Source organism: Diceros bicornis, chromosome 10 (genome assembly GCF_020826845.1).
Source record: "Diceros bicornis minor isolate mBicDic1 chromosome 10, mDicBic1.mat.cur, whole genome shotgun sequence".
In the NCBI taxonomy this organism is placed as follows: Eukaryota; Metazoa; Chordata; class Mammalia; order Perissodactyla; family Rhinocerotidae; genus Diceros; species Diceros bicornis.
This window is the reverse complement of record NC_080749.1, coordinates 74,299,913-74,327,575: the sequence shown is the minus strand read 5'-3', so window position 1 is coordinate 74,327,575 and position 27,663 is coordinate 74,299,913. Positions and strand designations below refer to the sequence as shown.

Below are 27,663 nucleotides of genomic sequence, written 5' to 3'. Positions count from 1 at the left end.
ATCAGTGAGAGCTGGGCTCCCCGCAGGGAGGGCCAACAGCTCCAGCCCCTGCCTTTCCAGGTGAGGAAGGAGAGGGTCACGCAGCTGGAGCTGCTGTCAGGGCACAGCCTGTTCTCATGCTGCTCTCCCCTGACTCCCAGCTCCTGTTCTTGGGAAGACAGCAGCACAGTGCCCTCCATGCCGTCGTGTGACAATCCTTACCTGTGTGTGTCCTTTTAGAACCAGCTTCCATTCATGCTCAGTGTTAAGGAACCAGACCCTCTATACTTCTACACCTGAATCAGAAAACACCTAAAATTTTAGGCCTTTCACAGCTCCTTGATGACTTTCAAAATGCCCTTCCCCTGGTCACCCTTAGTGGTGACAGAGCAAATCAGTGCTCTTTAAAAAAATCATATAATAATACTGTACTGCATTTTCTGTGTTTACTAATAATTTTCCTTACGACAAGGTTTCCTTTTATCCCTGGGTTTGTAAGTATTCGTTTGTGCAAATGAATAGTATTACATTGGACTCTAAACATGCCTTTAAGACTTTTATTTTCTTATAAGTCTGGCAGTTTTAAGAGGAATATGTGAGATTTGGGGGGGTGGCCCACGGGAAGCAGGAGAAGGCTGACCCCAGTGTCCTAAGGATGAAAGAACCATTTCTCCTCTTGCAGTGACCAGATGCTCAGCTACAACCTTGGCCGAAGGCTCCCAGCTGACCACGTGAGTGGGTACCTCCAGTTTAAAGTGGAGGTTACCTCATCTGTGCATGAAGGTGAGATATCTGTACAAATACATCACTGTAGGAAAAACTTGTTCAATCTTACTCAGTTGCAGTTTGCATTTGAATAGAATTGATTTGTGTCCTGTTCTGAAAATAAAATAGCTATCAAATGATTACCTGCTGAAGTTTTCCAAGTAGCTATGAAAGCCTATTTATCAAAAAATATCTCTTAGGTTTATGCCTGCATTTGGAAACTGGGCTGTAGAATTTCCAGCAGTAGTGAACATATATACCTCACATGTCAAACTGACCAGCAATAGACTCGTTTAGTAACCAGCAGTAAACCTTAGCAAGTCAGTCGTACTGTTGGGGCCTCAGTGGGATGACCGAATTCTTTGAACTGATTGGTGGCAAAGGAATAGGACATTAAAAGTTCTTCCGTTATTACTACTTCATTTTTATAAATGCTGTTTTCTCCTTCAGATGCTTCTCCAGAAGCTGTGGGCACAATACTTGGAGTCAGTACTGTGAACGGAGACCTAGGAAGCCCTTCTGATGAGGAGGACCTGCCAGGGGGCCATCATGACGGCCCAGTTTGTTCTAATGGACCAGTTTCTGAGGAGAGTGCCGATGGGACCCCCAAGCATTCTTTCAGGACTAGCTCTACTCTGGAAATAGACACAGAGGAATTAACCTCCACTTCTTCAAGGGCCTCCCCTCCCAGAGGACGTCAGGATTCACTCAATGATTATTTAGATGCTATTGAACAAAATGGCCACGCTAGGCCAGGCACAGCTACCTGCTCGGAGAGGTCCATGGGAGCCTCACCGAAACTAAGGAGTAGTTTTCCCACCGACACAAGACTCAATGCAATGCTTCATATCGACTCAGATGAAGAAGACCACGAGTTCCAGCAAGACCTGGGTTATCCATCTTCCTTGGAGGAGGAAGGAGGGTTAATAATGTTTAGCAGGGCTTCCAGAAGTGATGATGGGAGCCTGACATCTCAGACAAAGCCGGAAGACAACCGAGTGGAGATTGAGGAAGCCTCCATACATGAAGCTGCCTCCTTCGAGGATAAGCCAGAAAATCTTCCAGAGCTTGCAGAGAGCTCCTTACCCTCAGGCCCAGTCCCAGATGAAAGTGAAAATGGGCTGGAGTCTCAACCAAGTGCTGAGCAGGGCAGCACTGAATTGTATGGCTCTCAGGAGGTAGATCAGCCCACAAGTGGGGCAGACACGGGGACTTCCGACACATCGGGAGGAAGCCGCAGAGCCATCAGCGAGACCGAGTCCCTTGATCAGGGGTCTGAGCCATCCCAGGTGTCCTCTGAGACAGAACCCAGTGACCCTGCCAGGACAGAGAGTGTGAGCGAGGCCAGCACCAGGCCCGAGGGAGAGAGTGACCTGGAAGGCGCGGACAGCTCCTGCAACGAGAGCGTTACCACGCAGCTGTCCTCGGTGGAGACTCGGTGCTCATCTCTTGAGAGTGCACGGTTTCCCGAAACCCCGGCCTTTTCTTCTCAGGAGGAGGAAGATGGAGCCTCTGCAGCAGAGCCCACCAGCAGTGGCCCTGCCAATGGGTCCCAGGATTCCATACGTACTCCTGGTCCTTTACCTGTGCTGCAGGAGCCCAGTGGAGAGGAGGAGGGGCCAGGGGCAGAATCAGCCACTTTACCTGAGCAGGAGGAGGTGGGGGAGGTCTGGCAGCGGAGGGGGAGCCTGGAGGGAGCTGCTGCTGCTGCTGAGAGCCAGCCTCAAGAAGAGGGTGATGCTGGGGATGCCCAAGGGGCCTGTGAAGGGGCCACTGCCCAGGAAGAGGGCGCTACTGGAGGTAGGATGTAGAAGACAGCTCTTGGCTCTTGGCTCGACCATACCTGCTCAAAGAGAAGTCTTGTGGTTTTGTCCCTCAATATAAATTATACTCAGGTCGAAGATTATCTGAATTCTTCACCTTGGGGTTTAACAATTAGCTTTTTTTTCCCCAATGGATCTTCTATTGCTGAAATAAGAGGGCTGTCAAATAATAGTCTTCAGACTTAAATAATGAATCTGTAGGCTCCGCATCAGGAGTGCAGTGCGGGGACCTGCCCTCCCCAGGAAGATGGCCTGGTGGGCGGGGTGGCCCCTGTCCATACAGGCCTGAAGGCAGGTGCCCAGGAGTGAACTGCACATGTGCATGCTGCACAGCAAGGCATCCTGGGCTCCAGTGCCCGGTCCCCTTGACTGGGGCAGTGCTAGAGACACACACTTAAATAATGAATCTCTAGTGGGACCTGGGTTTGTAGATACAAAACCAAACAGGTCAGCAGCTTCTACATTAGTGTAATCTGCAGAGGTTTTCAGGAACTTCTGAAGTCACTTCTTGTATAGAACCTTCAAAACAGAAGGTTAATATGTGCTTTGCATCAAATGTGATATTTTTGCCTTCTGTAGTATAAGAAATGTCGACTGAAAAAAAGAAATGTCGACTAAGTTAGGTGATGCATTCTGACACTTAAGAAGAGCTGCTTGAGTGTCTGAGGACGCGAATTTACACATAAAATTTGTACTATGTCTCAGTGAATGTGGCTTGGTAGAAGGACTCTTTTAAAGTGTTCTATTATAGATGCGTCAGAAAATCTAAAGATAATTTCATATGCCTAAATAGCATAGACTCAAATAGGAATGATGTTCTTATTCTATAGTTTATATTTCTATGTCAAGTATCCCCCTCTTTTCTTTGTCCTCCTTTTTTTGTTTTGTTTTTGTTTCCTTCATTGTTTTGCATCCATTATGTGACTGTAAAGCATTAGTGCATGACCAGGACAGAGACCAGGTGGGAAAAGGGGGGTGGCGGTGGTGTGCAGATGGATCTCTCTCTCGCTCTGCTTCTCACTAAGCGTTCTCCTCCCCATCTCTTCTTTAGTTTCTGGTTCCTCAGATGGGAAATGAGACTAAAGAGAGATAAGACACTAGTCCCAGAATTTATGTTAAATGTTTTTTCACAAAGGCTGTTTTGACATTGAAAGGGAAAACAATACCCAGGTAACTTTTTACCTTTAATCCTAGGTTCTCAAGCCAACGGCCACCAGCCATTGCGATCGCTGCCTTCAGTGCGCCAGGATGTTAGCCGGTACCAGAGGGTGGACGAGGCTCTTCCACCAAGTGAGGACCTGTTAACTAAAGGGCTCGCCTTGATCAAAGGGTGCAGGGGGAGCAGGACCCAGGGGACCTAAAAGATGGATGCCCAGTCCCCGAGATGAAGGGATTTGGAGATAGCAGATGTAGTCGGGAAAGTGCTAAGCTGATGACTCCTCTCTGGCACTGTTTCCTTGAATGAAAGGGCAGCTGGGGGAAGAGTAAATACTGTAATGCCATGGAGTAAATATTGTAGTCAGGAAACTAGATCTAGATATTTTGGACACTTGGGTGTATAATAGAATTTTTTAAAATTCTGCCTAACGGTGGCATGAATTTTCAGTTAGTAGACAAATTGGTACAATCTCTTAGAAAAGCCTCCCTTTATGTAATAAACTGCTTTTGATTCACTTACAACATTTTAAATCATTAAATACAGGCTCTTGATTTTTTTTCTTAGGGGTGTTCAGAGAAGTGTTATGAATTTCAGAAATTAGTCTACCATTTATCTGGAGCATGACACTTATCTGGGGATTTGAAAGATAATTCATTTCTTTCACTTTCAGGAAACAAATAGCACTTAAAGGGGAGATGGATGAGGATTAGGGGTGCTGGGAAATAGTTATGCAACCTGAATTCAAAGGTCAGAGTGATACCCATGGCCAGTCATAATCCTGACATAATTTAAATTCTATGTAAATTTCTAGAATCCCTTAAAGCAGTATTGCTCTGTGAGAGCAAAGCTTGTTGATGAATAATAATAGAGCTCAGTAAACATGGCTTTTAAGAAACACTGGAAATACGTCTTTCTGCCTTATTGCTTTCTCTTCTCATCCACTCTCTACTCACCCTTCTTGTATGTGATCATGGCGGGAGGCTGAGTCCTTTGGCCCTCAGGGTTTTAAAAATGGTGGGACATAAAAGGAGAGCGTATGCATTTAAAGGGCTAAAATGGCAAGTGGTTATTTTTGGTAAGTGCTGACAGAAAACTGAGTGATACCGTGTATGATTCGTCAAAATATTGGCTTGGTCCTTTGGAAATTCTGTTGTGCGCAGATCCTTCTCTTGTTCATGTATTTGGGTAACTGAGGATGGTTTCTCATAGGAAACATGTATTTTAAACAGTTTTAAAAAATAGACCAAGAGATTAATTAACCATTGCGTCATCTTAAGCAGATAGAGGAAAAAAAACTCCCTTATTGTTTACCCTTGGAGAAAAAATTAGAGGCAGAAAAGAAAAATATCCCTGGGAAATATTTAGATATAATTGGAGAAAAATGAATTAGGAGCACCAGGAGAGAATTCTGGGAGAGCTTCCTTTATAGGGGTATGTGGATTCATAGTAAGTCATTAGAGTTTCGGGAGCCTGGACAGGAGGCACAGCACTCTACCATGTGTGGATAAATGGCATCCTCCTGGCCACATCCAATTGCTCTGAATTTTGTTGGACCATAATATAGGTCTCTAGATTGTATTTAATAAAGACATGTACTTTCCTGCTGAAATTATGACCAAGATTTGTGATATTTCTTTTTTTTTTTGTGAGGAAGATCAGCCCTGAGCTAACATCCATGCCAATCCTCCACTTGTTGCCAAGGAAGACCGGCCCTTAGCTAACGTCTATTGCCAATCCTCCTCCTTTTTTTCCCTTTTTCTCCCCAAAGCCCCAGTAGATAGTTGTATGTCATAGTTGCACATCCTTCTAGTTGCTGTATGTGGAACACGGCCTCAGCATGGCCTGACAAGCTGTGCGTCGGTGCGCACCCGGGATCCGAACCCGGGCCGCCAGTAGCGGAGCGCGCGCACTTAACCGCTAGGCCGTGGGGCCGGCCCTATTTGTGATATTTCAGTGCATTTGTTTAAACACTGATATTTGCATTACACAGAATACATCTTAGAATTTTTTAAAATAAATAATTGGCAGTTCATTTTAATAAGTTGATAAATCCAAAAGTAAAAAAGCAGTTGAATAGTATATCCAATTTAATGAGTGACTGATGAACAGGAGGAAAGTTCTTAAGTCTTCCCTCTTATGCAACTTGCAGATTTGGGGATTTATATTATCGTAGATAGGTTACAGATTATGGTCTGAGCATACCTAACAACTGTTCAACTCTGTCCCCACACTGCTTTGCCCTCTCCTATTCCCAGTCTGTCTCATCCTTCCGACAGTCTGTTTAATCACTTTGCTGCCCCTGCTAGTTGTCTGTCTCCACCGCAGCCAGTTCTCTGCCTTCCTTTCCTCACCGGGCAACTCTGCTACTCTCTCTGGCCATGCCTATACTTTAGAGCTGTGACATTCTGCATTCCACCTTGTCTGTGCCTTCTGCCTTCACACAGCATCTCCTGGGAGGCTCAGCTAAGGGGCGTCTAGTTGGAGTGTGCAGATTGATCCATCTCTTAAATGAAGGCTAAGAGTTATACTTTTAACACTATTAATTTTAATACCTCAAACTTGTATGGTGTTTTACAGTTCACAAAGCACTTTTACATGCTTAATTTTTTTTTATTCTTTGTAACAATTTTGTGAGGTGGGCCAAGCTGGTCTTATCTGTAACTTATAGCTGGTAGAAACCAGCTAATCTGATTAGCTGATTCTTTCATTTTATAGATGGAGAAACTGAAGCCTGGATAAATTAAGTAACTAGTTTAAGATCGCATACTAGTAAAAGTTGAGACAGAGGCTTAAACATTCCTTCTCCTCTATTAGGTCTTCTGATCTAAGATTAGAAGGGACAGGACGATTGTGTGGGTAGGGAATGCAAATTCTGAAAGTCTGGGTTGCTGGCAGTGGTGGCTCTTATTGTGGTATGTTATCTCTTAGGTGCACACAACCCTCAAATCAACGGATTTAGGGGTTTCACTGAAACTTTATTATATTGTAGTGTTTTGAGGTCAGACTTAGGAAACCTCAAAAAGTGCTCAGCTTTCTTCTTCTTCCCCCGGGAGGCCCCTCAAGTATAAGAGAAGTGGTCACAGTGATTGTGTGAGCTACTGTATCGTGGCCCAGACCCCAGGTAGGTTTGCTCTGTCAGGCGTCTGTATCAGGCTCCAAATTGTCTTTTCCTCTCTGGAGAGTGTGCAGGTCATTGTCCCCAGAGCTGCAGGACAGGCCACTGAAGCATCGTGCCTTGGCTTTTGATGCCCCCCATTCTTGATTCTTTCTTTTCTTTTTCCTTATTATTGTTGTTGTTATTTTAGCTTATTTTCACCTTAAAAATACTTGTGTACTAACATATTGTGAGGAAACCATCCAGCAAGAGTATGCTTCTCTCTGAAGATTTGCGGACTCAATTAGGGGGACTCAGTGGTGCCCTTGCTATGCCGCTTCCCTCCTACAGCTGTCCCGTGGCAGTCTGCGTGTCAGTATTATGACTTAGTCTCTGAACATCGAGTTGATCTCTTTTTCTGTGAGCAGTTTTCCTTGTTTGTTTGCTTCTTCTTCCACTCTTATTCCTCTTGTCTCAGGATTGGGGAACAGACTTGGACTTAGTACAAAGACTGCTCAGCTGTGATGATGATCTACAATTGGTTCTCAAAATCGTACTCATGGACCCTGTGCCGTGACCTCGTGGGCTGTGTAACTCCAACCACTGGTTGAGAGACCTTCTAATGATCCATACAAAATAAGACAGCTCCAGGTCTCGAGGGCGGCGTGGCACTGTTGAGAGCCTTCCAGGGAGCAGCTTGAACTTGAATATGCACTGAGTGTCTTAAGAATGTGCTGCGTCTTCCTCTGAGGTGATTGATGGCGCTGGCAGCTGCAGGCAGCTCAGTGCTGAAGCCCACTGGAAGGTCATCAGCATGACAAATCTTGGTCTTTTTAGCATTAAGATAAGTGAAAAATGAATGGCCAGCTCAGCCCCTTCTGAAAAACTATTTTATTTTTCTCGTATTGGCTCCATTGTAATTGTGACTTAACCCATGACTGCACTGGAGGCAAAAGAGAACTGTTAAGTGTTTTCTCCCCAAAAGGGAAGGAATAGGAGCAGATTCAGGATGAACAGTTTGGATTAGTGGACTCATAGGATCCCAGGATTGTTACCGTATTGTTAGGACTAATGTGTTACTTACGTGGTGGTTTCAAATGGGTAGGTCTGGAAAAACACAGGGAGATGTTTATCATTTTTGTGGTCGTGCACCTTCCTTATTAAAGCGTCCTTTGAAATGAAGGTTTAGAAGAAGGCAGTGAATGTGAAAAGTATAATTAATCTTAACTTAGAGTTTCTACTATGTTTAAAGCTAGGGGCTCTTATTCTCTAGAGCTTAACAGTTAGTTTTGAGAAAAGAATCGATACTTTTAATCTAAAAAGCTACTTTCTTAAAAGTTGAATATTCAGGTCTAAAATATGCAGCTCTTTGAGATTTTTTTTAAACTTCTTATTCAAATACAATATACACACAGAAAAGAGCACATTCTCCCAAAATGAGTGCACCTGTGCAACCAGCACCACGTTACTGGCACCTGGAAGTCCCTTTGTGCCCCTTTTAATCACTAACCCCCACTTCTGAAGGGGAAGGAGACCTACTATCCTGACTCCCAAAATCATAGATAAGTTTAACTTACTTTTGTACTGTATACAAATGGTATCATACTTCTTTGAGTGTTAAAATAAGAAAAAAATAATCTTTTAAACACTGCTGTCTAGCGTCTATCACAAAGCTTAATTTTTTCCTTGAAGTACCTATAGTTCATTATAACTTCATCATGCCATTTTGGTGAAGATACCATGTTTATTATAATTTTTTTATAGTGGGCTTATAAATTTGCTTCACAACGTTCAGGTACTTCATGTGTCTAAATCCAGTTAGAACCAGTTCAAGCCCCCACTCATCCAGTTAGAACCAGTTCAAGCCCCCACTCATACTCCTCTCACCCTCTGCTTCACGTAGACAATACTGGCTTCCCCTGATATGTAGTTCATTCTGTCTAGACACTGACGTTCTCCCCAGTCTCAGCATTCACTGAGATATGTTCACATCTTCATCTGATCCCCTGGATGGTGCAGTGAAGACCAAGGAGTAGTTTGAAGTGAGTGAGAAAGAAGAGAGATGACATGAAGGGGAATCATAGGGACAACCCCTGCCCCCTTCCCCAACATGTTTGTTCTCAAAGTTGAAAATGTCTAAGACCTCACCTGCTCTGCCTGCCTCTGGTACCTGCCTAGGGATTGATGCTATGACAGTGGCCTTGCATAGTTTTTCATGCTTTCTAACTCTCCAACTTCACCTTATTGTCCAGCTGGTTAAGGGGACTATTATATTTGAGTCTCAGGGCATCTAAGCCTCCACTTGCTCCTGGATTTCAGTTTGGGCTATTCAGGCTGAAGGTTAGTTTCTTGTGAGCCTGCAATTCACGACCTCTGAGAAATCGAGCATTAGCTCCATGGGTTTGTCCAGTAAATTAGCTGCTGTTTTAAGTTCTTATTAGTTTATGTCAGTGTTACTCAAATTTTAGTGTGTCTAGAAATATCCTGGGAAGGATATTAAAAATGTAGATAACCGAGCCCTAGCTTCAGATAGTCTGGTTCTGAAGACCTGAGGTGTGTCCTGGGAATCTGCATTTTCATTGCTCCTCAAGTGATTCTGACACATGCTGTCAGAGTCCCACACCTTGAAAAACAGTTCTCTAGATAATAGTTTTCAAACTTTATTAGTGCCATGGCTCTTAATGCAAATGAAATCTTATGTGGAAGACCAATATACACAACAGATACTATTGAGCTGCAGTGGCTAAAATGAGGCTGGCAGGTGGTGCCAGAGCCCTACCCCTCAGGACCCCAAAGCCCCTGACTCTATAAGGCTTAATTAATTAGAGTTTAGTTTGGAAATTCTGGCCTAGACATAAGATGTTGCTAGGTTCTTACTGAGCCTAATGTAGTAAAATGGGTGTGATTTTGCAGCTTCATATAATTTTAGAACTGAAACGGACCTTAGAAATGTTTAATTCTGTCCTCTAATTTTTCAGGTAAAGAAACATAGTCCATTGAGGTAAAGTAATTTGTTGAAGGTCATGTAGCAAAGGCATAACAAAGCCATGGCCGGAAACCAGGCCTTCTACTTCCCAATTTAGTGCACCACACACACATACCCCAAGACACTGTTCTCAGGCCCACTGCACACTGATTATATACCTTGTTTCACAGTGTGACAAGACAAGGAAGTAAATGCTAAGATCCCAGTCGTCTAAGCCTGCTGTCTGATTTTAGCATTGTCTGTGAAAGAAGACTTGGATGAGGTCTCATATGCTTTCTTATACCAAGAACTAACTATGCCCAATATAAAAACTTCTAAGATGTTAAAGCGTACCCCTGTCTCCACCCCACAAAGTAACTTCGATAGATACAATAGAGAGCTGACTTTCCTACAGGCTCCTCCACTGTCTTTGTCTGGGTGGAAGGGTATTGACCACTTGAGGAAGAGTGGATATGTAGTTCGTGAATAAGTCAACAGCATTAACAGTCTTTCCCTATCCAATGCCAAGTGTCCACTTGAAACCAGAAATATAGCATTTCCCTTTAGGGGGACTCAGGTAACAAACTCGATTTAAAGCTATGATATTTGATAGGGATAGTCTTAATGTGGATCCAACATTAGATCCACATTAGTTCTTAGAAAGCAAATTTTCAGACCTTATTTTCTTATTCTCCCCATTGCACATAGAAATGTCTCTACTGAAATACAAATTAAGGTTATTACTGGCCTTTGTGGAAAGTGAATACAAGAATCATTCTTTTTTATGGCTTTATGTTTAAATTATTTGTTCATTCATTACATGCTATGTGCACGGCACAGTGGTGAATACGTTTGGAGATCCCCCACCCACATATGGCCCCCATCCAGACCACAGTTCATGAGCCAAATTTTTATTTAGTTTGTTCAAGGAAAAAGTTCCATCTTTGAAGATAATTTTTTTACTTTCTTTTGTCAGAAAATGGAAAGTATGCAACAATGTGTTTTCTTTTCTGCCTTGGCTGCCAGAAAACTTAAGAGCCAAATTTTAGTTATCACCTTATCTTGGGAGCTTGGCAGCATGTCTCTTTCTGCTTCCTTTAGTTGGTTTCTGTTCTGTTTTTATCCCTAATTGACCTGTTCTACATTTTTTCAAATTGGAAGCTACTGTAAACATTCTTGGGGGAAGGAATGGCCATTTGTTTTCATGTGCATTTGATTTGACATATCATATGTGCTTGAATGATCCTGGCTCTAATGAGAAAGGAATGCGATGGAATAATTGGCTCTCAAAGTCTTTGAGATGGGAAAGTACCAAGGAGCAGAGCAAAACACTGGAATAGATCAAAGGGGGTTTTGGGAAACTTCCTGAAAATGGTTGTTTGTCAGCATATGGCAGGCTGAGCATGAGGTCTTTTGGAAATGTCCTGCTGATGAGACCATAGCTGTGCCCAAAGAACTCAGATTTGGCAGGCTGGTTCGCTGTGAGTCTAGATTACTGTGGAGGGTGAGTGACATTGAATTGTTTGGTGTCTGTATGGTGCTTTTCCTCAGCCCAATTTTTCTTTCTTTTGCCATTTGTCATAAATTACCATGTACTTAGATCAACAACAAAAAAATCTTTCCAATCCCCACTGAGGCAGCCCTCAGCAATCCAGTGATTGCCTGGAGCTGCCTGGGATCTTCCGTGCAGGTCTTTCCAACCCTAAGGACTTTGTTGGAATCCTTGCTCCGTTCACCTCCAGAGCAAATGCCACAGGTGGTCAGGAGCAAACATGCCTTCCTTCTGGCCTCCAGGATTAGACCATGGTGTCTGTTGATAAGCTATGTGATCATGTGGAGAGCTTTGAAATAATCGAGCTGCTCAGGAGAAAATGTATAAAGAACTTTCCTGGTTAAGGTATAGATCTCTGCTGTTTCATATGTTCCTATATAAATTACCCTTCCCAACTTCAATCAGTTTCAAAATTCTGCCTTTTGAAAAGATCAGCCCATGCTCTGTGTATTTTAATAGGGGAGTGGCCTTTTAGAGAGTCACAGAGATGGGACAGCTGGCTCTGAAGACCAGTCTGCTTGCTGTTTTTACTGAACATGCAGTTACATATTTGTTTACAAAGATTAACACGCTTAATCAATGAGATTGCTTAAACATAAAATTAAATAATCTTTTAAAACATATTTATTTGAGGTTGGAGGCAAATAATTACCCATGCTCTGAAAATGTATTCATCTTTGGGAAAGTGCAAATGGAAGTTTGTAGATAATGATACTGTTTGACCACTAGGCTAGCATTATTTTCTTCTGAAGACTACATTTATTAAAATTTTATGTAAATATGCACGTGGAAGTTTCCAGCTGTTAGTCTTTCATCTAAGTAGGAAAAAACAGAGAAAAATCCATTTTTGGTGAAAACAAACATCGATACCAATTTTGATGTGAATATCTAAAGTATTATGATACCAACTACTTGTATTTTTAAAACGCTGGCAGTCATATACGAAAGATGGGCATTGTGGGCAGATCTGGAAGATTCTCTACATTCAGAGATTCTTTAAGGGGCTGGTATTATACACACAGGGTGTATTTACTAACCGGCCACAACAGATTCTGGAGTGGACAGGGGGTAAGTGCCGGATTATGCAGTGAGGGATGTGTTATTAGCCCCAAATTATAGCACGTCAGAGAGAGAGCGCATGTGCTGAACGTAATGAAACACATTAATGGCTGGGCTCCTCCTCCTCACCCCTCTCGTTGCGTTGCTGCCGTTTAGACTGGGAGGCGCGCATCGACAGCCACGGCAGGATCTTCTACGTGGATCACGTCAACAGGACCACCACGTGGCAGCGGCCCACGGCGCCCCCCGCCCCGCAGGTGCTGCAGCGCTCGAACTCCATACAGCAGATGGAGCAGCTGAACCGGCGGTGAGGACGGGCGGTCTCGCTCTGACTCTTCGTCTTGTGGTTGGGCTAATTTTTACGTGGTGCAAAGTAGAGAGCACGGCTGTCTCTTTCATCTTTGTGTGTCCTGTCATTAAGGTGTAGCTGTTACCCGTTTTGATTCATAGACTTCACTGATCTTCTCTTGGTTAAAAAAAATAATAACCACACATACACAGCTTGTGGAGAAACTAGAGAGGAAATAAGGAATGATGGCCCTTTTGGTCAACCCAAGACATTGATTTTTAGTAAAACAGAGCATATACATTTATGATTTGAAGACAAATAGCTTTTTAGATATCTAGAATCTTCATTCATGATGCATCTTTGTTATCAACCTAAGCCTTCTATTTTTATTTTTTTGACATTTTTTTTTGTGAGGAAGATCAGCCCTGAGCTAACATCCGTGCTAATCCTCTTTTTTTTTTTTTTTTTTTTGTTGCTGAGGAAGACCGGCTCTGAGCTAACATCCATTGCCAATCCCCCTCCTTTTTCTCCCCAAAGCCCCAGTAGATAGTTGTACGTCATAGTTGCACATGCTTCTAGTTGCTGTATGTGGGACTCGGCCTCAGCATGGCCGGACAAGCGGTGCATCGGTGCGCGACCAGGATCTGAACCCTGGCTGCCAGTATCGGAGCGCGTGCACTTAACCACTAAGCCACGGGGCCGGCCCCCCTAAGCCTTTTAAATGTCGTTTTTTTTCAAAAACTAATTGCTGTGGAATAAAAAGTTGTTCTTTTCTTTAACAGTATAGGAATTTCGTTTTCTTTGGTTAAGGGCCACAATTTTTTTTAAAAGTTTTATTAATTTACTGGGAAATGTTCCACAAACCATGGACAGAAGAAATTCAATGCAATGAATTTACTTAACAGATGGCCGAGAAAGCTGGGGAATGGGGGTTTGGGGAGGAGACAGAAATGGTTGAGGCTGAGAAGATAGTGAAAACCTCTGGGCTCAGGGAGCGGTGGAGTCACATGTTTTAGAGGCCGCTGTGATGTAACTCGAGGCTCATGACTTTAGATATCAGAGTATCCGCAGAACCATGACTAACGAGAGGCCGGAGGAAAATGCCAACGCTGTCGATGGGGCAGGGGAGGAGGCTGACTTTCACCAAGCCAGTGCGGGTAAGAGCCTTTGGGTTTGTTTGTTTTGTAATCTCACAAAAGTAGAGCACAAATAAATTAAGCCTTTCCAAGAACTGAGGCCTTTCTTTTAGAGAACTTTTGATCTTCATTAAGATCTGGTAATCCAACTCAAAAAGTCGAATTCACCAGAGACCTCTTCTAATCCTTGACTTTTTATTAGTACTAAGAATCACAAAACCAAACAAAATATAAATTACTGTAATCTCTGGATCTGTGAAATAGTGGGAAAAGATTAAATCCAATCACTTAAAAAATCTAAGGATGCATTAAAATGTTAATAGTAACTAGAAATTTTATTCATTTCCATTTTAGTGTAATTAAGAACAGTCAGGTTTTATGTATGAATTTACATCAAAGAAAAAAGTATTTGGGTGATTAAAATAATAGCAAATGATATAGATTTTCTTTGGTTCTCTTAGAATATAGATGGGAGTGAATAGATATGTGTTTCCACTTCATGGAAGAATTTCCCTGAAAGTCTTTGTGGTCTCCCCATCTAGATTTCCGACGGGAGAGCGTCCTGCCCCACTCTACCTCCAGATCCAGGCTCACGTTGCTGTTACAGTCTCCCCCTGTGAAGTTCCTCATCAGCCCAGAGTTCTTCACCGTGCTGCATTCTAACCCTGTGAGTGTCAAATCTGAAAGTATGGGATGGAAAAAGCAACAGGCCAAAGGAAATGATCTTCATTTGTGTAATAAGAGTAAGAATGATCATAGCTAATGTTTACTGAGCTCTTCATGTCTTCCAGGCTCTGTATTAAGCATTATATATGTTAAGCCAAAACTTCTTTGTGTGAAGAAAAAAATTAGAGTGTGATAGAAAGCATTTCTTTGTGATGTGAATCGTAAGTTGTGTCACAGAATAAATAATGGACACTGGCTAGTAAAAACAGTAGGAAGGCCTTCCAGGTGGAGGATATGCATGAGCAAAGATGAAAGTGAAAAATGTGTCCTATATGCATAATGAGTTATTTCATTCATCCAAAAAATAGGACTGAAAACATGATTCATGCTAGAAATTATGGTAGGTGCTTCAGACACAGTGGCCAGTAAGATCAAGTTCCCACCCTGGAGTGGACAGAGAATAAGGGCCACTTTAGAAAGATGGTTATAGAATGCCTCTCGGAAGAAATAGTTGTGAGTTGAAAGCTGAGGATGAGAAATCATCAACCATGGGAAAAGCCAGGGGAAGCTCATTTCAAGCAATTGAAACAGCAAGTGCAGGGACCTGAGGCTCAGAAAAGAGAGCACAGGGGCTGCTGTGTTGTGATTGAAACAGAGAGGGGTGTGGTGTTAGGTGGAAAGTCAGCAAGATCCAGATCATGAATCTGGCTGTGGGACATGGCAAGGAATTAGGACTTTATTCTGAGATCAGTGGGAAGCCGTCATGCACTTCAAGAGTGACAGCTCCAATCTGGAAACTGGAGAAAGGCAAAAGTGGAAGCAGAGTGATGACAGTGAAGGCTCTTCCATGGTCCAGGGGAGAGACAAGGATCACTGGAGCCATGATATTGGCATGGAGCTGGAGAGAAGTGCATGGATTCAAGAGACATTTTGAAAATAGAATCAATACAAGTTGGTGAAAAATTGGTTGTTAGGGATGAGAAAAAGAGAAGAAATGAAATCCTTTTAGGCTTAGGTTTGACAAACGAGTTAACTTGTTGGGTCAGTGGTGCTAATGTGGGAGTAAGCAGCTCTAAATTTGACTAGGTATGAGGAAGACACAAGGAAAGAGCTTTGTGTATCTGTAAGGTGTTTGGGTGTAACACGGTGGGCAAAGGGTATTACTCCGCAAGTCTCCGAGCGCTGAGGGAGTGGCCTGCTGAAGATAGTAGTTAGAGGAAGGTTGTCTTAGCTACACATGGAGTGACTTAGAGTGAGGGAAACACTGGCCATAGAAGTCCAGCTGTATATAATCCATTCATCACGACATGAGTGGATAAGAGCCTGGACTACGAAGTAAAGAAATAGAGAAGAAGGATCCAGCGTGAGAGGAATCACAGGCAGAGTTGGCAAGGTTTGGAGGGTAAATAGAAAGAATAGAAACAAGAAGATGACCCTGAGGGTTAATAATAATACATGAATAATAAACAATAATGAATAATAAGGGGAGAGTTAGAATTAGAGGCTTGTTAAGGGAATAAAAGAACATATTGAATTTAACAAAACAGATTATGTGCCTTAGGAAAAATAGAGTAGACTGGAGGGAAAAGTAGAAGTCAGCATGGTCCAGTCACCAGGCATTGTGGTGAGGCTGTTCATGTGTACATGTTTATTGACGTTAGTATATTTCTGTCTTATTTCATTAGCTTTGTTTTATAAGTATAAGCATCTGCCTGGCTTTACTGATATTATCTCCTGGTTTACAGCTGTAGCTTGGAACAGAGAAGACTTGGGAGGAGGGTGAGCAATGAATAGCATGCTAGCTGTCCTTGGATTTCATGCAAGAGGGAATAGACTTCAATAAATTGTGCATTCAATTTAGCACAGTTTGTTGATTTCCTGTATGTACTAAGCAGTGTTAAGTCCCAGAGATACAAAGATGGCAGCAACTGTGGGACCTGGCATCTCAGACTGGCAAACACACTCCAATGCAATGACCAGAATTACGAGTGCAATAATCAAGGCTGTAGAAGCTCTAGAAGATACTCTGCTGGAGTGAGTGACTAACTCCAGGGGAGGCACATGGAAGGAGCCCTAGGTGGGTTTGCATTTGAGATAGGTTTTAAAGCTGAGTAGGAACTTGCCCTAGAAACAAGATGGGCCAAAGCAACATTCGTAAAACAAGAGATTCATGAAGTTGCAGGGCTGTGTTGATGATTACTGCAGAAGTACTGAAACTGAGCTAGTAGTACAGCAGTTTAGTGTTGCTGGTGTGTTGAGAGCAGAGGACACTAGTGAGAGTCAGATCTGAGCCTGGAGAGGTAGGCAGAAGCCGGGTTGCAGGAACCTAAGCATGTATGGCACAGTTCTGGGAGACGGTAGGCTTTCCTACAAGGAAGAACAGGCTAACATTGAGAGCTGTTACTCTAAAACAGAAAGTATCATGCTGTGGTGGGAGGAGCTTTGGACTTTGAGTCAGAGAGCACAAGTTTTCCTTTGTTCATTTGTTCATCATTCATTCAAGCAATATTTATTAAATGTCTATGATTTGCCTGGTACATTCTAGACTCTGGGGATAGAGTGGTAAACAAGACAGGCAAAGTGAACTACAGATAACAAACTAGTGAACAAGAAAAGATAATTTAGATAGCACAGTGTGGCAGGAGCCCACTGAAACAGTGCCCTGGGCTAGGGTGACTTGGGAACAAGTGCCTGGACGCACTGCTTTAGATCGGGTAGACAGGAAGGCCTCTCTGAGAGAGCCACATTCAAGCTGTTGTGAAATGTTAAGAAGCCAGTAAGGTAAAGATCTGGGAGCAGAACCTACCTTGCCAAGGAAGAGCAAAGGCTCGAGGACAGGTGTAAGTTTGATGTGGTACGTAATAAGGTCAGAGAGGTGAGCAGGGCTTCAGAATGTCGGACTCGTATGATCTGGCAAGGAGTTTGGGTTTTATTCCAAGAGGATTTATTCTAAAGGGATTTCCTATGGGGTGTAGTTTAGATTTTTAAAAGTTCCTTCTATCTACTATGCTGAGAATGGGTTTTAGAGGGCAAGATTGGCATCAGGGAGACAAGTGAAAAGGCCCTGTGATGAGACGTGGAAGGGGCTTGGACTGGTGCAGTAGCAGTAGAGATTGTGACAAGTGGATGAATATGGGACGTATTTTGGAGGGAGAGCTGACATTCTTGCTAATCGATTAGAATGTGGGGATAAGAGAAAGAAAGGCTTCAAGAAAGAGCAACTGATTGGATGGTAGTATTCAGAGATTTACTGTAACGACTGGCTCTCTGGGAAAAAAGTGTGTGTATGTAGCTTACATATACATTTATTGTAAATTTTACTGATGTGTAAAGGATATGTAGCACACAATTTACAAATAGTAATAAAATAGACACAGAAAGCTTCTTTTGATTTTTGCCGAACTCTTACATCACTTGCCAGCCTGCAGTTGTAATTGATGAACAAGTATAGTTCCAACATGACCGTTTTTGTTAATGGTAACGAGTAAGACAACAGGGAAACGAGGGAGACGCGTGTTGGAACTTCACACTCCTGTGTTGGTGAGGTCAGCACCTTCTCTGTTGAGCCGGATAATGGTTGTTGAGTACTGGATTTATATTTCTTTATTTGTGTGTGTGTGTGTGCGCTATTTGCAATGTAACAAACGGCACAATGTGAAGTTTAATCTGTATTATTAGCATTTTATTTTCTCCACTAACTTCTTAAGTCGAGACCTTATTTCTAGGAAAGGGCAGCAAACTTTTTCTGTAGAGGACCAGAGAGTAAATATTTTCAGCTTGTGGGCCAAGGACAACAAACAAACGAATAGAGGTGGCTGTATTCCAATAAAACTTTTCAAACACAGCCAGCCAGCCCATGGGTCCATAGTTTGCCCACTCCTAGTCTAGACAGCCCACAAAACAATAAATCAAGACCTGATTTGCATTTCCCGATTTCTGCAGTGTTAATACTCCTACAATGGCCAATTTCAAGCTACCAATACTACCTCCCTAAGCACAGAGTTCTAACTTCCCTGTGGGCTGCCTTCTTTGGTACAAGCTTCTCATCACTAATATAAGAGTTTCAGGCAGAGGCTGGATTACCGGGCATCGGCTTGTGGGATAGGGCTGCAGTTTGTAAACTTGGTAGACTTTTATAAATAAATGCGTATTCTTGGTTCCCAAACCTTAGAGATTCTGGTCACTAGGTGTGGCGTGGGTCCCAGGAGTCTGTATCTCTTTTTTTTTCAGGCCCCTTCAGTGATTTCTGTTGCAGTTGGTCTGTGACCTATAATCTGGGAATTCATAGTGTAAAGAGATGTTGTATAAATTGACCTCCCTGCCTTTGTCACAACCGTAACTCATCTGGACTTTCGACAGCTAGCTTATTTTGACAGTGTGAAAATACTCAGCAGCCTACAGATTTTTTATTCATTTTGCTTTTGTGTTGTTGTTTTTCTCTTTTTTTATCTTGGGCATGATTTTAAAACTTCTTTTGCTGGGCAGCCCGTCTCGATTTTAAAGTATTCTTGCTAAAGCATTTTAATTTTTTTCTTCCTCCCATCTGAACTGCATTCATTACTCGCTAAAAGGATGATCCATGCTTTGCATCTTTGCATTTCTATAAGATTTAAATCCTCTTGGGTTTAGGAAGTCTTCTTTCCCTGATTTATATATGCCAGGGATTAAAGTAGCTGGATTGTTCTTGCTAACGGTCTCAAGGTGTGAATTTATGGGGCTAAGTCAGGCAATTTTTTTGTAAAGGGCATTACTTGCTGGAATTTCTTCTTTTTCCTAGCTTAGCAGAAAATGTTACAAAACAAACTTTTATTCGGTTTTCGTATTTTAAGATTTATGATCTAGTCTTTTTCTTTTGCTTGAAATGTTTATGATCTATAACTGTTTCAGTAGATTCCGAGTTTACATTATTGAAAATGTTCAACATGCAACAGGAGTATATTAATTTAAAAGCTTTCCTAATTCTCTTTTTTATGATTTGAAGATATTAGTTTATGTTGAAAGATAGTCATAAAAAATAGATTTCATGTGGCAGTAATTTACCTGATCATCTTTATTGGAAAGGAGAAAATTAAGTAGATATATGGTTGTCATAACTTTAAAGGAAAACTTGAAAAATACTGGCTTTTTTTCTTTTTTGCATTGTGATTGCTTTAAGATACATTCTACTGCCCTCTGCTGGTTGTGAGCAGATTTCTTGCAAAATGGTCTTGTTAAACCGTATCTCCTGATAACTCAAGATTTGGTTATTAGTGTCATGTCTCTCCTAGTTGGTATGCCTGTGTTTGTCTAATTAATGTCAGTAATAAATACATTTCATTATATGTAGCTGAATAATGTTTCCAACATACATGCCGGATAACTATTACTCTGGCTTTTCATAAGCTCTGGAAATATATTAGTTCCATCATCTGCACTTCTTAGTACTTAATGAAGAAAAGTATTGTTCCAAAATACATAAGTATATTCTTATAAGTCAGGAGTCCTTGATATTGCAAAACAGATGAATTGATGGTTTATAGTTAATTTTGTTAGTTATATTTTCCTTCTATTTTACTCTTAGCTAGATGAAAACACTGTAAAACCCTTTATGATTAAAAATATTGTAAAGGGGCTAGCCCAGTGGCGCAGTGGCTAAGTGCACGTGCTCTGCTATGGCGGCCCGGGGTTCACAGGTTTGGATCCCAGGCGCACACCGACGCACCGCTTGTCAAACCATGCTGTGGCGGCGTGCCATATAAAGTAGAGGAGCATGGGCACAGGTGTTAGCCCAGGGCCAATCTTCCTCAGCAAAAAGAGAGGAGGATTGGCGTCGGATGTTAGCTCAGGGCTGATCTTCCTCCCATAAAAAAATTTTAAAAAATAAAATAAAAATATTGTAAAGACAGACTGGGTAAGACAGGTCTGTTTCCATATCCCAGCATACATCTAATGGGAACAATGTTTCTTGGTTTTGTTTATAATAAATTTTGTTTAGCAGATAATAGATACAGATGTTCACATCTGCTCCCTTGTGAGATGAGAGACATTTTCCATAGATGCGGTGATGTTGTTTTCCAAGGCCGAATTCAGAATAGCTGTTCTTGATGAAAGATTTCTGAAATGTGAAAGATAGGTTTTATTTAGCAGTGATGTACTCACCTGTGTTATTGAAAGAACAGAATTAGGTGATATTGAGAGTGGAGTAGATAATCCAGGACATATGGTCACCATAAACTAAAAATAAACCTGCCAAAAAAAGGAAAAAGGATTGATTATTATTTGCATTGTGATTGATTGATAAGAACTAGTGTTTACATATAATTTTCTTATTCTGCTGCCAAACGGCTGTAACATTCCCCTCAACGCCTGTCAATACTTTTCACTTCTAACACCTCAAGCACTTAACCAAACAAAACACATTAAGCTCTAAGGAGAGTTATTTTAACAAAATTCCACTAAAGAAATTCAGTTGATCATGCATTCAACCGTCAAGTGTTTGTTTCTTGCTGGGAAGACGAGAAACAACCAAGAGGAAAGTTGGGAAAGGGAGTTTTGGAATAGAGAAGGAGTAACTAAAAAAGATATTTTAAATCATGTCAAAGGAAAAGGAAACTTTGCGCCGTTTAGACATCACTTAAAGGAGCTCTGTCTCTTACTAACTACTGCCAACTTGCCTCCCTGCTTCTGAGTCCACACACAGCAGCTTCCCAGGTCAGCATTCTGTGCATCATCATGAGACGGCCATGCAGTGGGGCCCATGTGCCCTTCGCTAATCTACTTTTGTTTCAGGGAGAAGATCAGATCCCTTTACTGCATCTTCTTCTATAAGCCCAAAACAAAACAACAAGCCAAACACAGAACAGGATCCTTACCCCGTTAGGGGTAAGGGGTAACCCCAGAGGGAGAATAAAGATGCCTCTGCTCTCTTAGCCCACAGCTTTGTCCTTGTCAGCGTCCGTGGAGATTAAGCTCTTTCCGTCTACTCCCACTGATTTACAGTCTCTCGCCTCTTTGGACCACTCATTCTTAGCTCTGGTTCCATCAGTGTGTTTCCGTATTTTCACTGCAGCTGTGGCCTTTGTTTTCCAGACTCTGTTTTCTGCCTCCAGTGAGCCTCTTCCTCTCACCTCCTCCTCTAATTTTCCTTCCTCAGTCTTGTGAGTGATCAGGCCATGCTCATCTCTGTATCCTTGGGGTTTAGCACAGCGCTTAGCACATAATTAATGAAAGGTTATGAGACTCTTCCTCAGTTAATAAAAAGTGGGATACTGGCCCAAGATCTTCAAAGACTAAAAGTAGAAAACAATTTTACTACATCATTCATCTGTTATAGCATAGGTATGGTAGGCATAATCCCTGATATATTCTTTTACTTACTTCTACTCTGTATTTTTATAGTAATTTTTGCCTCTTCAAAGCACTTTTACATCCTTTTTTCTATAGGATTTGACTCTCACAAGCCTATGAAGACAACAGGGTTATTATTATCCCATCTCACGTTTGAACAGTTGAGATTCAATGACTTTCTTTGTCACTGTTCGTGAGTGACAGAGCTGTTTGAATCCTCACTGTAGCTTTGTATGAACTGGAGTATAAATTTCCTTTATGTACAATATACATACATATGTATATATTCAAAAACAGTATATATATTGAATAAACATGTATAAAATATATATTTAAAAACAGAATAGGGGCTGGTCCGGTGGCGTAGCCGTTAAGTTCGTGCTTTCTGCTTCGGCGGCCCGGGGTTCACAGGTTCAGATCCTGGGTGCGGACCTACTCACTGCTTATCAAGCCACGCTGAGGCAGTGTCCCAGATAGAAGAACTGTCAGGACCTACGACTAGGATGTACAACTTTGTACTGGGGCTTTGGGAAGAAAAAAGAAAAGGAGGAAGATTGGCAACAGATGTTAGCTCAGGGCCAATCTTCCTCAAAAAAAAAAAGTCACAAGCATAAAAACACACAGCAGCCGTGGAAAGTTTTCAAGAAGGAAGTAATGTCATCACAACAGCTTGATCGTTGATTAGGGCCAGGGACTGGCAGAGTGGCAAAGGAGACAGGCTCTCAACCTGAGAAGGCGTGGGTTTGGGCGTTGGAGCTGCCATCTGATTATCTGTGCTGCCTTGGGCTGTGCAGCTTCCTCTGTAAAAAGAAAAAAAAAACAAACAGAATAAACATATAGTGTTATATAAACATATATGTAACGTACATGTGTAGGTATATGTTACATAAGCACATGTGTAAATAAACATATATGTAAATAAACATATGTGTGTAGTTTCTTTATTAAGATGTAGCAGCCTGGGGGGACGTTCCTGTTTGCCTTAAGGGTTTTATATAGACCCTAATAGTCGTGTACATATTGTTTAGACTTGAAAAAGCTATGGTTCTGAAGGTCGTTTGCTAGTTACTAATGAGAGAAATCTTTCTTGCACTTAATTTTCTTTGGGAGATGCTTTTTGCAAGGATCAGTCGAACTTGGTACTATCTTACATGTCTCATTGAGTGGTGAGGAGGAAGATGAAAGGGCATAATTAATTATAAGACCTGTCTTCAGACTCCTGTGCTTAAAGAGCTGTCCAACCCCAGGGAGTTACTTCAAGCCTGAGGCTGCGGTGGGTTCCTTCACCTAATTGCCACTACTTCTTCCCTAATGAAGTGCTGCTGCTTTTCTTTAGCAGAGTGAGGAGCATTTCTGGTGCTCCAGATAAAAAATCAGGATGTAGCCTATTTACTTATTTTAAGGAGGGGAAGGGAGGTGTGTGGGGACCAAGAGATACACCTATTTAGAGCAGCAGTTAATGTAGTGATTTATCTGACAGAATGATCTCACAATAATTCATCCCCAGAGAGGCTTACTAGGAAGTATGCCTTGAAAGCACATTACTGTCTCCACCACACAAGCTCGTGTGGTGTCAGGCCTCTGAGCTTGCAACGGCTTCTGTGAAAATGTATCAGCAGCTCGGAGCAAATGCAGAAAACAGATGCCTTGCTGATTGTACATAAAACTCCAAGGCAGGGTCAGCCACAGGCTGAGCTATTCGTTAGCTAATGTTTGCCCCTGACAACCTCCAACTTCTTTTATTAGTCTCCTTCTCTGCTTTCATGGTATCACTTTCTTATTCTCTCATGCTCTCTAATTGCCTGGAGCGCCTGCATAGGCCTGCCTGCTTTGGCAGTGCTCTGCGCTCTGAACTTCACAATTTCTCACAGCCATCAAAACCTCCTCTCATTTAGACTGTCAGGTTGAAATATGACCGCAAAACATTTTATGCTCAGGTGTACTGAGGAACTGGTACGCTGGTGTTTGAGGACAGTTCAGTGTGGTCTTCCTCCTTCCTTCCTTTCATCTGTCCATCCTCCCTTCCTTCCTACCTTCCTTCCTTCTTTCCTTTTTTCCTTCCATTTGTCCATCCTTCCTTCTGCTTTGATAGGGGAAGGATATTTTAATGCAAAGCAAAAAGTATATAATGATAATGAATCAATCAGAATAACTATACAAAAGTTATTTTATATAGTTCAGGTTATATGTCAATAATGGTGTCCAACAAATCTCAGTGACTTAAGCTAACAAAGGTTTGTTTCTCCTTCCAAATTGGGTTGTCAGGGTTCTCTGATTGCTGTAGTCGCTCAGGGACCCAGGGACCCAGACTGAGGAGCAGCCACCATTTCAAACATTGCCAGTTGCTGTGCTTACTGTGCCAAAGGGAAGAAAGTTCTAGAGGCTCACATTGGCAATAAATGCTTTGACTGGACATGACGCATCTTAAAGGACCCTGGAAAGATGGGAGCAATGTTGACTGTCCTCATACTCATTCATCTTTTATCTTCAATAACTAGCACAGTACTGGGAACAGCAAAGGCAGTAAATGTTTATTAAAATGAAATGATTTCCAGGGATTCTGGTTTCTTTTGGGTTTGCCTTGGTCTTGGACCAAAATAAATAACAGGACCCATGAAGTAAAGATTCAGTCTAGTATCCTTGGAATACCAAAGGTAGAGGAATCCAAAGCCTTTTGAATCTATCTAGGAAGAATAGAATTCCAGGGTAGATCATTCATGGCCTGGTCTATTTAATGAATATCATATTCCTTCTGATAATTCATGGAAATAGCTCCATACAGTTATTCCTTTTCTACTGCTTGGCACATGGTTTTATGCAGTGACTATTTGTTGAGTAACCCATATGAGGACAGCCTATGGCATATAGTCAATTTTTGGAATCTTCTTTAAGCATCATAAAGATGAAGACTATAGAGTTTTTGACAAAATAATCACTTTTTTGTGTGGTGGTATAATGGAGCTTTATTAAATGCATTTCAATCATATAAATTCAACCATATATATACACAAGAAAAAAAGAGAAAAAAAATGATGAGGTATACAGTCCAGACAGTTCTACCTGACATTCTGTTCACTGAGCTTATGCCTCTAAGAAGGTATGAGATGAAAAACCTTAGTCTATTGTGGTCTCAGTTGAACATGACTCAACTGTGAGAGCTGCTCAGCCCACTGCGTGTACTTCTCATATTCAGATATATGGCCAAGCATTTTTCCCTACAGCTTGACTCCTAAATGTATGCCAGCTGCGTCATCTGGCACCCACCCCAAAACCAGTGATCAATTCCAATGCTGGAGGAAAAACTGGCTGTGTGGGAGCTCACTGTGACGTGTATATCTGTCCCCAGCATGGTGTGATTTTGACTCTATGTTTTTTGCCTAAAACCAACTTTAGGACCTAACATCCCCTATAGAATGAGACTCTACAGCATTCTTTAGTTTAGAAAACTAGACATTATCAGTGGAGACCACCTTACTTTCTGTAGTCTTTCTATTTTATTTTGATCAAAATATTTTGCTCTGTTGTTTGCATGTGTAGGTCCAGAGTTATGTGGAAGCCTATGTATGTACCACCAGAAAGATAGATATACCCATGTGCAGCGTATATGTTGTGCTACATGTCACAAGCAGCTTAACATTGATTGCTTCTCCATCCTTTTGTCCAGAGTGCCTACCGCATGTTTACAAACAACACGTGTTTGAAGCACATGATCACCAAAGTCCGGAGGGATACCCACCACTTTGAACGCTACCAGCATAACCGGGACCTTGTGGGATTCCTCAACATGTTCGCGAACAAACAGCTGGAGCTGCCGAGGGGCTGGGAGATGAAGCACGATCACCAGGGCAAGGTAACAGGCGGGAGCTGCCATGGGGAGCCCAGCCTGCCTGTGGGCTGCTGTGGCTTTGGCACTTGACTCTGCTCTTCCAGTGAGGGCTCACAGCCCTGTGTGAGGTGAAACGTGCCACATCCTGGTTCAGGTGAAACGTGGACAGCAGGTTGTCTGTTGCAGCACTATTCTGAAGTGGTGTATGCAGTGGACGGGGTGAGGGCACTTGTTAAGGGGACCACTCGGTTTTGCTTGGATGTTCTTCCACCTATGATTCTCACCATCTTCTGCCGATTGGAGAGAAGGTCTCTTAGGCAATGACTCTTCCTCCTCCCTCGGCATACAGCCTGTGTTATAGGTAGTTGAATTACAGTTGTGGTATTGTTTGGAGAAGGTGGCTGAGAGGTTGCTAAGCAATGGCACAAGGCGTGTCTTTGTGACACTGTCTGGGTTTGGGCCTCAGTCTTGTTGGTTCCAAACCCTGATTTTGTTAGCACATTAAACAAGACTCACAGACTGATTAATTTATGATGAGAAATGTGTAACTGTGTCACATAGGCCAGAGTCGTCACGTCTATACTTCCCTCCTAGACAGATGAACCAGAAAGCTGGGTTATATCAGGAGATTGTTGTAGGAGTAAGAAATCAGAATGAGAAAGCAATTTTTATAAGGTGTTCTTCAGCTGACATTTTATTTACATAACTCTTGTTTCACGCCACCTGTGAGCCGTGAACTGTTTGAGCTCTTTATACGGTTAAGCTCCTCACAACAGCTCCGTCAGGGAGTACTGTTATTACTATTGCCATTTACAGATGAGGAGCCCCAGGTTCAGAACCGTCCGGTGACTTGCCCAGTGTCACCGAGTGGGCAGTGACTGAGCTGTGCTCTTACCCAGGCAGTCTAGTTGAAGGGTCACGCTCTTCACGCGGACGGGATGCTCTCCAAGTATTTAGGAACCAACCTCAGTTTTCCTGTCTCTAAAAAGACTTGAAATACGTGACTTGTAGGGTGGATTAAAATGACATGATATTTAAAGTAACTATGTTTGGCTCATTCGCTCAACAAATATTTATTGAGCACCTATGCAAAACAGATAAGCCAGCCAGTTCTCAGAACTGCCATTGCCATGGATAGAGACAGGCAATAGACAGATTAGTAGGTCACAGCATGCCAAGAGCTGATGAATGCCATGATGCAAAAGAAGCAGGGGACGGGGTCTAGAGAAAGACAGGGATGGAGAGTTGTTTTACACAGAGTGGCCGGGGAAGCCCTCGCAGATAAAGCTGTACAGATAGAGAGACCTGAACGAAGTGAGGCATAAACCAGCTCCGGTGAAGAGCATTCAAGGCCAATGGAACACGTGAAAGACTCAGTAAAATCCCTTCTTCCCCAGACTACCTTCTAGCAGTAAGACCTCAGTAGCATCTTGTTCATCCTGCACTCAGCTTCAGCAGCCTCATCTGAGAACCCATAGGCAAGCAAAATAGATGTTACAAAGTGTAGGTATTTTAACCATGGGAGGAGCCGTCAGACTCTCATTGAAACTATTAACTTGATTTCTGTGGATCTTTTTAATAAACCTTTAATCCCCAGCCCAGAGAAGATAGGTGGCAAGCCTGAAGTTTAGAATAGATGAAAGAGAATGGATTTGTGATTATGTCCCTGGAGCCCAGGTAAAATGGCCTTGTATCAGAGTCAGGCGGGCCTGGCAGGGAAGGCTTTCCAGGACACTGGGAAGCTGGAGGCAGGACACGGCGCTTCCTGTGCCCTCCCCTGCCAGACAAGCATGTCGCGTTGCTGGTGCCGAGTTTGGTTCAACAGCCTGAGCGCCCAGTGTTTGTAAACATTCTACTGAATGGAAGGGCACAGATGGTCCAAGTAAGGACTTGGGAAGACGCTGATGGTGTCATACCTGGGTACGAAAGAGTGGACGCATACCAAGGAGTCAGCTCTGGTCTCCACTCGGACCAGATTTCACCTGGCGGCCTGAGTAGCTGTACTCGTCAGAGAACTCCGAGTC

General features: G+C 42.5%; 1 protein-coding gene across 5 annotated transcripts in view; it reads left to right on the top strand.

Annotated features, from left to right (window-relative positions):
* Positions 1–27,663, top strand: part of HECW2 (HECT, C2 and WW domain containing E3 ubiquitin protein ligase 2) — a 367,339-nt gene that overhangs the window by 251,361 nt on the left and 88,315 nt on the right. For all 5 annotated transcript variants that reach the window (XM_058549472.1, XM_058549475.1, XM_058549473.1 and 2 more), the window contains 7 exons: positions 662–762; positions 1,195–2,544; positions 3,762–3,857; positions 12,553–12,703; positions 13,739–13,842; positions 14,364–14,488; positions 25,478–25,663. In XM_058549472.1, the coding sequence (XP_058405455.1) occupies positions 662–762; positions 1,195–2,544; positions 3,762–3,857; positions 12,553–12,703; positions 13,739–13,842; positions 14,364–14,488; positions 25,478–25,663 (2,113 nt within the window). The remainder of the gene's footprint in view (positions 1–661; positions 763–1,194; positions 2,545–3,761; positions 3,858–12,552; positions 12,704–13,738; positions 13,843–14,363; positions 14,489–25,477; positions 25,664–27,663) is intronic.